At 43.3% G+C, this 14244-nt stretch overlaps 1 protein-coding gene and 2 long non-coding RNA genes across 4 annotated transcripts; 1 reads left to right on the top strand and 2 right to left on the bottom strand.

Annotated features, from left to right (window-relative positions):
• Positions 1-1125: 1125 nt before the first annotated feature.
• Positions 1126-13878, top strand: LOC146693170 (uncharacterized). 2 transcript variants are annotated; one of them, XM_085478959.1, is made up of 3 exons: positions 1126-1234; positions 12332-12487; positions 12917-13878. In XM_085478959.1, the coding sequence occupies exons 2-3, from the start codon at positions 12362-12364 to the stop codon at positions 13148-13150; spliced, it is 360 nt and encodes a 119-aa protein (XP_085335085.1). In that variant the 5' UTR covers positions 1126-1234; positions 12332-12361; the 3' UTR covers positions 13151-13878. The 2 variants fall into 2 exon arrangements, with proteins under 2 accessions (XP_085335085.1, XP_085335084.1); XM_085478958.1 differs by lacking the exon at positions 1126-1234 and adding an exon at positions 11597-11645.
• On the bottom strand, positions 1409-2430 carry LOC146693172 (uncharacterized). The gene is made up of 2 exons (XR_014923909.1): positions 1870-2430; positions 1409-1695 (listed from the first exon to the last, which is right to left on the bottom strand). It is a non-coding gene; the product is annotated as an uncharacterized LOC146693172 (long non-coding RNA).
• On the bottom strand, positions 8061-9043 carry LOC146693171 (uncharacterized). The gene is made up of 2 exons (XR_014923908.1): positions 8522-9043; positions 8061-8347 (listed from the first exon to the last, which is right to left on the bottom strand). It is a non-coding gene; the product is annotated as an uncharacterized LOC146693171 (long non-coding RNA).
• Positions 13879-14244: the final 366 nt, after the last annotated feature.

Below are 14244 nucleotides of genomic sequence, written 5' to 3'. Positions count from 1 at the left end.
CCCAAGTATACCTTACCTAGTACGTATACTAATAATGCTTCTTGGGACTATATTGGCCCCCGTTTTAGTACATAACAGTATTCTTGAAATGAACTTTTAGATGTACTTTTTGTTCACCATAATTGTACTAGCATAATGTCATAATGTCTACAAGAGTATAATTAAATATACTCGACTCTATCACAATACTAACCTTACAAGTATACTATTAATTAATAGTATTACTAATGTTTCACATTGTTTGAATAAACAAATACATTTATTAATATATGAGGTTCCACTCAGTTCAAGGAATTAAATTTTAGTGTGGCTGCAACTTACTCCTTAAGTTAAAAATGATGCTGTATATTGTAGTTTATATGTTATACTGCTTTCACAGTGAATCACATTTTATAGTAACACACTCTGAATGAGGATTTAAGTAATTACTCTTAGATCTACAGTAGAAAACAACAGAAATCCGGATGGTGTAATAGTATAATCTCAGTAACATCACCAATTGTTACATTTGCTGTATTTTACAGCTGTTTCCATGAGTACGGTGAGTTACCGTAAAAATAATGTAATCTCATGGAATTTTCATGCAAATTACAGTACCAAACTGCTAACATCCTTTAGAGTTTTTTACTGTTGATTTTGCAGTACTAAGCTATGGAAATTACTGCAAAGGCTAACAGTGTGGGCAGCTCTCTGGGTGCTCAGCACCCCCAAAGCTCTGATCCTAGAAACGCCCCTGAGTATGAGGACCACTGTGGGTTAATCTTTGTAGTGATACTCACTCCTTTTTTTGTATTTAGACCTGGTTTAATTCTGGTATAGTTGAATATTTGTATATAATCCTCGCAGCTGTCAGACTCTATAACAGGGGTCACCAGCCTTTCTTAAAACTGAGAGGTAGATAAAACTGTGAACAGTTTGGTTCATCTTTAGTTACATGGTTCTATCTACACTGAAAAAAATGCAATAGGGTGGTTGTTGAATCTGCATAGAATTACTTCATATATCCAGCATGACTAATTTAAATTTCACATCTAAACATATTTTTGTCTTTTAATTTTCACATATTCTTTAAGAATATTCATTCTTTTAGAACAAATCATGTTGAAAAGAAACAAGTTAGTCGTGTTTTATCCTCAAGCTCCGCCCCCTGGAAAGGAAAAATCGGCTGCACTGTCCGCCATTTTTGTCTCTCGCTTTGGAAAATCTACTACCATCTGGAGTTTTACACTTGAAGGTAAATAGGATTTTAAAGCTAATGTGGCGAGACGAGGTTGGGATATAAAGTAAATACTCTTCAGCTTTAAAGAACGACAACGCCACCCTGGGAATTTCACCCAGAGAATACTGGAAATGACACTAAATGACCAAAAAGGCACTTAGGTTCGCTATACTCAATCCAGAGACGAGGTTCAATAATAAACAAATTGACAATTTATTGGTAATTATTTAAAACACCGAATAAAAACATAATCATAAATATTCAAATACAAATATGCTTAAAAAGGTATTCAGAGCTGAGGCTTACCAGTGGAGGGGCAGGGATGCCATACACAACTAAAGAAAGAAAACACACCAAAACACAAGTGCAACACACTATCACACACTCACACTAATAAACTAGACAAGGCAGGTGTGTACACTCAAGGGATCCCACCACCAAGGCACCCTAGTCTCCTCCACGTCGGCACTCCGCATCTGAATAAAAGAAACAAAGAAAATGTTAATATATTACAACAAACTAATGTGTAGCACCGGGGGATAACCCAACTGCAGGACCACACTGGTGATCTACAGCTAGAAAAAGGGCCTTCCACCAGTGGTGTAACAGAAAATCCAAACTACAAATCAAAAAGCAATAAAACAACATACAATCTGAATAAAACTCTAAAATCTGGAGCAAACGGAATCGCCGTACTGCTCCAACTTGCCGTCCACACGACGATAAGTTAACAGTCAATCAATATGCACGCCAGCTGACTCCGATAACCGGCATGCATATGGCCGTTGTCCACGCCGACGTCCACTGTAAAAGCTGACAGCAGCAGGGAAAGAATTCTCACAACGGGAACAGACGGTAAAAGCACAGCAAGGCAAAACAGCAGCACTTCAGTTCGCGTAGCTTGGCGCAAAACTAAGGCCCACACTTCCAAATAAGCCGGGTCACAGAACGTAAGCAGAATAGCTCAGAGGAGGCTTCTATAGCTACGACCAGCCGCGATGGGGGCTTCAGAAGAATAACCCGCAAATGATCTCCACCACACCGAGGGGAAGTCAGGTGACCAAAAAGGAGATCACAGGCAAGCGACGCAGAGACACTCAAATGGCCACTATTTATACCAGCGCCCCCTAATGGGCCAGGCTGAAAGTGGGTTGGACCGAGGGATAACATTCATCCTGCCACATTCTACCCCTCCTTCTTGCATCGTCGCCCCGACGATGAAAAGACACCCAGATTAGTCCCAAGGCCTAAAAGATGCAGAGACAGCATGTACCCTAAGCTCAGAAATAGAGTTAGCAGCCCCTTGTGCCACCTCCCCTGTTGGTCTTGGGAGACGATGGATGTTTGAATGCTGGCCAGCTGTGGACCGGGTTGTTTTTCGCACCACCACATTTCTTGTATCAGAACTCGTAGAGGGAGCAGGAAGAGAGCTAGATGGAACTGGTGCTACACTCGGAGTAACTGTACAAGTGGCTGGGACATCGGAAGTTCGGTCTTCTGGCCGGAGCAACAACTCAGGGCTACTTGGAATCACTGCCACTGGGCTGTAAGATGGTGAAACATTTACTTGAGGAGCTCCTACGCTCAGGAATAACAGGTCACTGTCACTTGATGAGTCATGTCCTGGTTCTGGGGAGGATATTTCTGGGCCACGTGGGCTACTGCTTGGAGCAGGCCCTTCTGATGGTGTGGCTGCCGTTATCACAGCCTTCAACAAGGTACGATGAACATGCTTCACGCTGCTGGGATCATCTGCAGGTGCGATGGTATATACTACCCCACCTCCTTTAGGTGCCTTCAGGATTCTATATACCGCTGGTTTCCATCGATCTTGGATTTTACATCTCCCTCTTCCACTCAAATCGCGCAGGAACACCAACTGGCCGTCGTTCAATGGTGCCTCTTTCACCTTTTTGTCATGGTGCCTCTTTCTGCGGTCGGCAGCCAATTGCAATCGTTCCTTGGCTCCTTCATGTACAACCTGTAGCCGGGCTTGATGCTCCTGAATCCACTCGTGCACATCTCCACTGATGGGGTCCGGTACTCTGCCCAACAGAAAGTCCACTGGCAACCTGGGTTCTTGCCCAAACATCAATAAAAATGGAGTTTCCCCAATAGCCTGATGGGGAGTGGTATTATAACAGTAGAGTAACTGGGGAAAACATACATTCCAGTCTCTTTTTCTGGACACTGGCAGGGTCCGCAACAAATTGTGCAAAGTCCTATTAAAACGTTCACACTGACCATTTCCAGCCGGATGATAAGGAGTAGTGTGGGACTTCTCGATACCATAAAACCTGCAGAGCTGCTGGATCAGGGAGCTTTCAAAGTTACGACCCTGATCGGAATGGATACGCGCTGGTACACCAAACTTCGAAAACCACTCAGTCACGAGAACCTGGGCCACTGTAGCAGCACATTGGTCACGAGTGGGGACAGCCAATGTATACTTGCTGAAAACATCAGTCATCACCAAAACGTTCTCCAGCCCATTCCGGGAAGGTTCGAGCAAGGTGTAATCAATGGCCAAGATTTCATTTGGTCGAGAAGCCAACAAATGTCCCATGAAACTTTGAGCTGCTGGTTGGGTGTCTTTTGCAACTTGGCAACGTTCGCATCTCTGACACCAACGAGCTACCTCAGCAGACATACCTGGCCAGTAGCACCGTGAGCGGAGAAGCGCTAGGGTCCTTTCCACACCTTGATGGCCGTGCTCCTGATGAACATGAGTCAACACCTGCTCAATTAGTGCACTAGGCAGCAAAAGCTGAAGTACCACCTCGGCACCGTCAGGGAGATGAACCTGACGATACAGAACTCCTTCCCTTTCAATCAGACGATCCCATTGTCGTAGCAGCACCAGAGCAAGTGGAGCAAGCTGCTGCCGCTCCTCAAAGCTGGGTCGCTGCTTCCGTCTCCAGAACACCAAGATCTCCTTTATCACTGGGTCGACCTGTTGGAGGGCATGAAGATCAGGAGTAGTGAGATGGGGCAAAACCGTAATGGCAGCTTGTGATACCTCAGCTGGTCCCAGCCGCAAGGCTTGTTGAAGAGGTCCAGGCAAGGCTGTACCAGGAACCATGGCTTTAATCTCCTGAGGATCAGGGGGATGCTGGCGAGATAAAGCGTCTGCGTTCTTATTACTCCTTCCTGACCTGTACTTTAAGTCGAAGTCGAACGAAGCGAGCTGAGCTGCCCAGCGCTGTTCAGTAGCCCCAAGTTTAGCAGAAGACAAGTGACTAAGAGGATTGTTGTCGGTGTAAACAATACACTTATGGCCCAACAAGTACTCTCTAAATTTCTCAGTCATGGCCCACTTAAGTGCCAAAAACTCCAGCTTCATTGAGCTATAATTTAGCATATTGCGCTCAGTGGGCCTCAAACCCCGACTGGCATAGGCTATTGGCCTCACCTTACCTCCCTGCTCCTGGGAAAGCACTGCCCCTAGGCCGGCATGGCTGGCATCCACTTCTAAAATAAAAGGCAAAGAGAAATCTGCATAAGCGAGCACTGGTGCTGTTGTCAGTTTAGTCTTTAATGCCTCAAAACTTTGAGCACACTCTGCAGTCCAGTTCTCCACGACACCATGCTCTGACCTCTTCTTTGATTTTCTGCCTCCCCACTCTGCCACCAGTCTATGCAGAGGTGCCGCCAACTTGGCAAAACCCTCCACAAAACGGCGATAATAGCTGGCAAACCCAAGGAAGGAGCGTAGTTCCGAAACAGTCTTAGGAGGCTGCCAGTTAGCCACCACTTCCACCTTGCTAGGGTCCGTAGAGACACCTTGATCGGAGATGACATGGCCTAGGTAGCGAACCTCCCGCTGGAAAAAGGCACATTTGGCAAGCTTGGCTTTTAAACCTTCCTGCTGAAGCCGACCTAGCACCACATCCAGCCGCTCAAGATGTTGCGATACTGTTGATGAAAAGATTACAATGTCATCAAGATAGAGAAGCAGAGACTGGCACTGTTGATCACCGAAAAGGCGTTGCATTAGTCTCTGGAAGGTGCTAGGGGCATTACAGAGCCCAAATGGCATTCGGTTCCATTCAAATAGGCCGAAAGGAGTACAGAAGGCAGTCTTGGGCCTATCCTCTTCCGTAACTGGGACCTGATTATAGCCACTTGCTAAATCCATGGTGGAAAACCAACGGGCACCAGTCAGCGCATCTAAGGATTCTTCAATGCGCGGCAGGGGGAATGCATCTTTCCTTGTCTTGTTGTTCAGTTGCCGATAATCAACACACATGCGCGGGCTGCCATCCTTCTTCTTAACGAGCACAATGGGAGAGGCATAGGGGCTGCTACTCTCTCTAATCACCTCGGCCCCTAACAACTAGTTAATATGCTCTTTCACAACCTCGTACTCTGAAGGGGGGATGCGCCTATAACGCTGCCGCACGGGGATATCGTCTAAGACTGGAATGTCATGGGAGATCAAGTTAGTGCAACCCAAATCAGTGTCATGAGCAGAAAAGACCGAGCTGTATTTCTTAAGGAGAGACCTCACCTGTGCCTGTTCCTCTGCTGACAGTTTAGACAAATCAATCCCTTCCATCTGATCCTGCACAGTAGGAGTGGCGGTGTGAGATGCCATTGTGGCTACGTTAGGGAGTACTTCTGTCACACCAGCGGGCAAACTGACCACATGAACATCTTCCAGGGTCCCTATAACGGTCCTAGGGTAAAGCAAGACCGCCGTAGTCCCTACATTAACAACTGGTATGTATGCAGTACCTCTAACCACTCGAACCAATGCAGGGGACGCTAAAAGTCCAGCAGGCAAGTTAACATCAGTAGGTTCAAATAACACAGTGGCACCTGAATATTGCTCAGAACAGGTGGCGGCCACTACTTTCATTACACCACCCGGAATGCAACATGCTCGCTTACCCCTCACTCTCACATGGCCAGACAAATCCAGTGGGGCTCTTATACTAACGTCATGGCACTTTTGCAGCGCCTGCACAAGGGGTTTAGGGGCCTCGGTGACAAAGCCCAAACTAAACAATGCTTCACCGTGTTGCCCAAAAAGCTCGTGGTAACACTTCCGAATGACATTCATCCCCAATACACCCGGAACCGTGGAAGGTCCTGCACCTGGAGGATCTTTAACGACCAACACGCCACACTGTGGAAGAAACTTGTCACAGAGCTCTACACTTAGCTCGATATAGCCAAGGTAAGGAATGGACAACCCATTAGCCGCTTTAAGCTGCAACCAATGACAAGCTTGGAGACGCTCTTGACCCCAGGACTCAAAATGCTGGCGGAAAAAACTTTCAGTAATGGTAGAGACCATGGACCCCGTATCAACCAAACAAGGTACTTTTATACCGCCCATGTCCACATCTATATGAGGACAGGATGAAATTAATTTCGAGACTGCCTCTGGACCATTAGAAACAACCCTTGAGCCAATAGACACCCCACCCGAACTGTGGCTCGGCAATACGGAGGGTGCTAGTTTTCCGAAGCCGTATTTAAAGGAGAGTGCCTGCGATTATGCAGAGGGGCCTGCGAAGGAGGCCGGGAACGAGGAACGCGTTCCCCATCACACTCCCGAGCAACATGTCCAGGTTGCTGACAACGACGGCATATAATGGAGTCGCCCCGTCCTGAGCGAGGCATTCGATGGGGGCCCTGCAATCGAGCAATGCTCTGAGTGAGCTGATTAAGTTGCTCCTGCTGGCGCTTTAACAATTCCTTCATCTCGCTCATCTCAGACAAATGGGTAGACTGAGCTATTCCTGAGGGACCACTATGGACCCCATACTGAATGCCATAAACAGAAGGGACAGAACTGCTTCTATGCCTAACGCCACTAGGCAACCCTTCACGTTCCCACCTAATAGCTTCCCCTCTAATCTCCAGCAATGTCAGTGTGGGCTGCCTCCTTACTAACTGCTTTAACTCCCGCCGCAAGGTACTATCTAAGACCTGTTCAACAAATTGATCTCTTAATAAAACGTCAGCATTGGGCATGCCATTGGGGGCACTCGATTTAACTTTCTCCATAAGACCCAAGAGAGCGAGGGAAAACTCTTGCAGTGTCTCACTTTCCTGCTGTTTTCTAGAGAAGAAAGCTTCCTGCAATGCTACATAGGATTCTGAACAGCCATAAAGTTCTTGCAATATAGTAATTATCTTAGCAGGATCAGTCCTCTCTGCACTAGAGCGATATTTAATCTCCTCACGTGCTTCTCCTTCTAGGTGGTCAAACAGGAAAAATGCTTTATCAGCCAAAGACAAATGACGTGCTCTAGCACAACCTTCTAATTCCTCCAACCATTCATTCAACCCTATACCTGATTTTCCTCTAAACATAGGGCATTTTCTGTCACGGGGCACAAAACCTAGTCTCTCTGCTACAGAGACACCAGCCGTTGGGGGGTTCACAGATGATGCAGTTGAAGTAGAAGGTGTAGCACTAGTACCTGACCCAACAGCCCTCTCCTGACGCAGCCTCTCGTTGTCTGCTTTCAGCTGCGCAATCAAGTCCCTGAGTTCCTGTAACTCTTCCTCCATCTCTGTAACACAGCTGTGAAATCCCACACCAAAGTAGCTGCTGCTTTGCCTTTATTCTGTACAAAATAATATAAAAAAAACAATTTACGTTACACCAAACAAAAAAAAGAAGAACACACGTCTCTGTTTTAAAGAGTATATCCTGCCGACAACGCCAAGTTTGTGGCGAGACGAGGTTGGGATATAAAGTAAATACTCTTCAGTTTTAAAGAACGACAACGCCACCCTGGGAATTTCACCCAGAGAATACTGGAAATGACACTAAATCACCAAAAAGGCACTTAGGTTCGCTATACTCAATCCAGAGACGAGGTTCAATAATAAACAAATTGACAATTTATTGGTAATTATTTAAAACACCGAATAAAAACATAATCATAAATATTCAAATACAAATATGCTTAAAAAGGTATTCAGAGCTGAGGCTTACCAGTGGAGGGGCAGGGATGCCACACACAACTAAAGAAAGAAAACACACCAAAACACAAGTGCAACACACTATCACACACTCACACTAATAAACTAGACAAGGCAGGTGTGTACACTCAAGGGATCCCACCACCAAGGCACCCTAGTCTCCTCCACGTCGGCACTCCGCATCTGAATAAAAGAAACAAAGAAAATGTTAATATATTACAACAAACTAATGTGTAGCACCGGGGGATAACCCAACTGCAGGACCACACTGGTGATCTACAGCTAGAAAAAGGGCCTCCCACCAGTGGTGTAACAGAAAATCCAAACTACAAATCAAAAAGCAATAAAACAACATACAATCTGAATAAAACTCTAAAATCTGGAGCAAACGGAATCGCCGTACTGCTCCAACTTGCCGTCCACACGACGATAAGTTAACAGTCAATCAATATGCACGCCAGCTGACTCCGATAACCGGCATGCATATGGCCGTTGTCCACGCCGACGTCCACTGTAAAAGCTGACAGCAGCAGGGAAAGAATTCTCACAACGGGAACAGACGGTAAAAGCACAGCAAGGCAAAACAGCAGCACTTCAGTTCGCGTAGCTTGGCGCAAAACTAAGGCCCACACTTCCAAATAAGCCGGGTCACAGAACGTAAGCAGAATAGCTCAGAGGAGGCTTCTATAGCTACGACCAGCCGCGATGGGGGCTTCAGAAGAATAACCCGCAAATGATCTCCACCACACCGAGGGGAAGTCAGGTGACCAAAAAGGAGATCACAGGCAAGCGACGCAGAGACACTCAAATGGCCACTATTTATACCAGCGCCCCCTAATGGGCCAGGCTGAAAGTGGGTTGGACCGAAGGATAACATTCATCCTGCCACACTAACACACCAGTGAGAAAGAGTGTAGACCCTTTATATATGTGGACTTTTACTGGGGTGTTGTTATTTTACAGGTATGTGGGCTGTTTATCGAAAACCATGAAAGGCCAATGTTAGGCTCCAGTTAGCTAATGGTAACCGAAATTATGCGATAAGCAAATTAGTAATTAACATATATAATGTGAGTTAATATTGTTTGTATATTCTTTCAGTCTAAATTAACAGACTATTACAAACTTGCATCGGTGTCTGTAGTAAGTGGTGGTACCTGCAGTGTCTTAACCATTAAACAAGCTAATGTAGGGCCGGGATATGACTAGTTTGTTGAAACATGTCTGCTGCCAATGTGACTGCTCACACACGGTAACATTACCAGCACATAGCCACTAGGGGTGCAACGATACACAAAATTCACGGTTCGGTTCGGTTCGATACTTTGGTGTCACGGTTCGATATTTTTTCGATACAAAAAAAATGTTCATGCCTTTTTAATTTGTCATTTATTAAAATTATAAATATATATTTTAACTCAAAAGTACAGTTTTTAAATTTAACCCTAACCCTTGTGCGTGTTTTTTATTTTGACAGCGAATGCGCACCTGCGGACCACTTATGTGCAGCCCTGGTTATTTAGCTCGTCATATTGCAGCCACAGAAATTCTTTTGTCCATGAAACCATAAAGCTGCACTTTCTTTTTGCCTTATAGTCTGATTTGTCATAACTTCTCCGTTTTGTGGTAAGCTTTTCTTTGGCTGTCACTTCTTCACCCTGACCTGTCTTATTTGGCTCAGCAGAACTAAAATATATATCTGTCTGTGAAGGTTCTCAGTCATCCAGGTCATCGTAGTCAAATATATATCCTGCTGCTTTTACACGCGCACTCACATAAGCTCAGCGATTCTCTGCGCGATCAACCTCTCACATGTTTAAGCTGCGGGAGATTTCACTTGTCATGTTTGCATAGTAAGCTAACAATTAATAAGACGATGTCAGAGGAATTGGTGCACAAATTATCATCACTCACAGATCAGTGCTGTCGCTCTCTATACACAGTTCGCACGATTGCAAAGTGAAAGCAAAAAAACAAGCGCAAATTCAAACGCGATTTCAATGTGTCACATATTGACAGTGGCTCACCGATGCCAATGACATAATTACCCAGCTACATTTCTGAAAGAATGCAAAAGCATTGACATATATTTTTCCTACAATAGCCCGACGGGCAGGGAAGAGATAGATTTTGGTAGCCCGACTGAAAAGATCGCTAGCCCCGGGACGTCGGGCTAGCGATATTGCGAGCCCTGTATCTGATTGAGGAATCACTCATCTTTGGAAAAGAGAGTTTATTACAGAGAAATGTCTCTTTCCAAAATAAAAGCTATACTATCCGCTTCTTCTGGGCTATATTCTCAGCAGCATATTAAACACATAAGGAGAATCATGTGCTAACAGCTGTCTAAATGACTCGGCTAAAGTTAGTAGCATGCTTGCTTGTTTTTTTTCTGCTTCAACTTGTCTTTGCACTAGGATGATGTCGGCGTAAATGTGGAGTCATATTCGTTGTGTTCCCACTAGTGCTTTCAGGTTAATCTCGTTGAAATGACCTTAACGCCACAACACGGCAAATCTCCGTTAACGAGCTACCACCGATCGCTCCGTGCATGGGGCTAGATGGCCAACATGTTAACGAGCTAACTGCGCTAACACACTAGCTCCCACCCATGTAATTGAGCATTGCATGGCAAACATACTGTTTTACTTTAGTCCATGACTCGCTTACCTTCAGGGTCATACGTCACATGAAAACCAAAATAATTCCAAACGCCAGATCTGAATGCCCTGCGCTCTTCCTTCTGACGATGCTGTCTGTGTTGAGCGCTCAGTGAATCTGCGTTCGACTACTCCGCCTAGGCTGCACTGTCGAGCCTAGGCGGAGTAGTCGAACGCAGATTCACTGAGCGCTCAACACAGACAGCATCGTCAGAAGGAAAGTTGATAAAATAAATTAAAAATTTTGTATTGTTCGATACATATGCGTACCGAACCGAAAGCACTGTATCGAACGGTTCAATATCGATACGAATATCGTTGCACCCCTAATAGCCACAGCCGCTATAAACATGCTGAAAGGTCAATCTAGCTTCTGTAGTCAGCAGCTGGAAGACTCAACACAGACCCAAGATTCAGTGTAACGGTTATCTAAATGTTGTGTGTCCTGTTTGTAAGCCCAGAAAAAGAAATTAAATAAAATGACGACCTTGAGCTTCAAGCTAATGTAAGCGTAATGCTATAGCATAAAGCGACTAATGCAATGATGACGTTGTTAAGTTAGTAAAAATACAGTAAATATATCCAACATGAATCATTTATATTTTTGGTCTAAACATAATTAAGTCTCACGCCTTTCACTTGTTTTAGAAGGATGTTCAGTCTTTTAAAACCAGTCATATCAAAATAACAGAAAATAGTTGTGTTTTCTGTTGAAACTCCACCCCCCAGGGTGTGTTCTGCGAGGGAAAATTCACTGTGGCGGTCTGCCATTTTTTGTCGTTGCTTCGTTTACGTTTGGTGCTGAGCTTTACTTTGTCGAGGTAAACTGAAAACTACATGTTTGAGAGGAAACGAAGAGAGCATCCATTATATGGGGAAGTTTTTCTCATGAATTCCTGTTGAGCAACATAATGGAAAAAACAAGTCATTCCTTAAGTTAACTAACGATAATGCTAGCTTAAGCTGCAGGACAATATTATGTGCATTAGCTTTTTTTCAGTGTGTGCCCAGTCACATTCGCTTGTTTTTTCTCAGTGAATACAGACTAACAAACTCGTGTCCATTTAGTTAACTGGTTGTACCTAAAATGTTTTAGTTAAACAGTTAAATAAGCTAGTTTGCCATGGGGTGGGCTCTGTTGGGGGGGGGGGGGGGGGTGAAGATTTGCATATGTTATCTCACATTCTGTAAGGTAAATTTTCTGGAAAGGTCAAATTAACTAATTTAACTAAGTATTAATGAAAGACCTTGATGTGTATATGACAATAATAGATGTAGTTTCTGGGTCATTTGGCAGAACTGCAAAATGGCCAGAAGGAGGCAACTGCTGTGATTGCAAACAGGCTTTGGGTGGTATGGAAGTAAGGGCAACTATGGAGCTGCTCAGCAACATGGGACCCATAGCTAATAAATAGTAACATGACAAAAAATAACAACTTTGTGTGGATGTAACCTTGTGAGATTTGAGATTTTGACAGCATTTTTATGTGACAACTTGTCTTTTTAGATAAATGCAGAGTTTAAGCGCATTACCACCATGCCACTGCAGTCCAGATTACTCTCGCAGATGGATGTGCTATCTGACAAACTCATAAAGGTCTTCAAAAGGCGAGGAGGACAAATAGGAAGAAGACTGCAGAACATTCTGGAGCCCACGGCCCAGGTAAGAAAAAAATAATTTGTGTATACACTTTAGGGAAAATAATAATTTTAACAAAATGCTGCTTGTCACTCTATGCCAGGAGTATGTTGAAAATCACCTGGGATTTTCACAATTTACCATGGGTGCGTTTTTTGTTTTTGTTTTTTCTTTTACCTGCATCAGAACGATGTGTGGAGTTCATAGTTGAACACCTCTCTATGCTCTGACAGTATTCTGCTTCTTTGCATGGAGATTTCACTTCATGCATTACCTTTTTAAGCATTCTGAGGACTCAAATCACATGCTGTAACGAATCCATTTTTTTTTTTTCACCTAATGTGTTAATGTTAACATTTTTTGGAATAGTGACACAGATTAAAATAAGATTTGGTATAATGTTCTTTGACCAGTGTTCTGTTTAATTAAATTTTGGAATTCTGCATTTTCTAGGCCACAGATGAAGCCATTATCCAACGATCTAATAAGGAAACAACCATGGGAATTTACATCATAAAGTCAAGAGATGCCAATGGCAGCCCTGAAGACATCGGGATAGTCCTTGAAGGCCAGAGAGTCTGGCAGGATTTGGATAACTATACCCTAGCAGCTGCAATGCTGTTTGGACTAATGTACACTTTGAACCTCACCTACCCACTGGAAAAGTATACCTTCGAGGTATTATAGAAACTGGTTATGGAGCTCAAAAGGAACAGCCTTTCAAAGAAGGCCCAGGTTTTGTATGATTGAACAGTTTTCCAGTTATGATGTGGGAACAACATGTTTACCTCTTCGAATATGTACCATCCTTTCTTTTAAGCCAGCACTGGTAAAGTTGCAGTACATAGTGAAACTTATTTTTCTGGCACTTTTCAACTTGGGGCCTTTATTCCTGCAGTTTTCACTTTTCAAGCCATGGTTTTTGTTTTTTTTTTAATTCAAACTTTGAATGTCCATTTTTCTCAATGGAAATGGCGCCTTGCACCAATTTCACCAATTTGCAATTTTTTTCCCAAGGTGCACCACTACAAACAGATTGCATCGTGTAGTATTAGTGATTGTGATGTTTAGTGATAGAAGCAAGCCAATACTAATCAGTTTAGGTCTCTTGGTTGTGTGCCTGTGGGTTATAATGTTATTTTAAGTCTCTTCTTTGTGTCATTTTAATAATTACACCCCTGTTGCCATATTACCTCATGGTTCTTACATTTAAAAAACTATTTTTTACATAAGCGCGATGTCACAAGGCCCCACAATGTTGAATTCAGGTTCCAGCAGATAACTTTGAGGAATGTTGTGGAATGTTTTTCAAGAGATGCATTGTACAAATATGACTCATGTATATTTTGGAAGCCTGAATTGAAAGTCCATTGTTACAACTGTGTAGTATTTTCAAAAATACACAGGTCATTGTTCAAAAATGTTTTGCTTATTTCTTTGATTGAAGAGAAAGTGTACAGTACATACAGTAAGATCAGCCTTAATTTAGTTTTATTTATTGAACACTCAATTATATATTAGATTATATATTATATATTAGAAATTTGTTATAAAATAAAATAAGCTTACCATAAAATAATCTTGTCAATATAACACATAGTAGTCCAATACAATTAACACAAAAAGTTCATGTCTGATAAACAAGTGGTTTCTATAAATATTTGACCGGAATGAAAAACATAACAACAACATAAAAAAGTCATGTTCGTGTTACCAGAAAAATGTGTGCAGGTATAACATAAAAAACTAAGGTTAACCAAACATAACTTAATTTCGTGCAA

Source organism: Copadichromis virginalis, linkage group LG14 (assembly GCF_057382275.1).
Source record: "Copadichromis virginalis isolate Kocher_CV1m ecotype Utaka linkage group LG14, C_Virginalis_male_GT1.1, whole genome shotgun sequence".
NCBI lineage: Eukaryota > Metazoa > Chordata > Actinopteri > Cichliformes > Cichlidae > Copadichromis > Copadichromis virginalis.
The sequence above is the reverse complement of the archived record's forward strand: the minus strand, read 5'-3'. Positions and strand labels throughout refer to the sequence as shown.

Coding starts and splice junctions, on each gene's coding strand:
- LOC146693170 (XM_085478959.1), top strand. CDS start 12,362: ATGCCACTGCAGTCCAGATTACTCTCGCAGATGGATGTGCTATCTGAC. Junction 12,488..12,916: donor TTCTGGAGCCCACGGCCCAG/GTAAGAAAAAAA, acceptor TGCATTTTCTAG/GCCACAGATGAAGCCATTAT.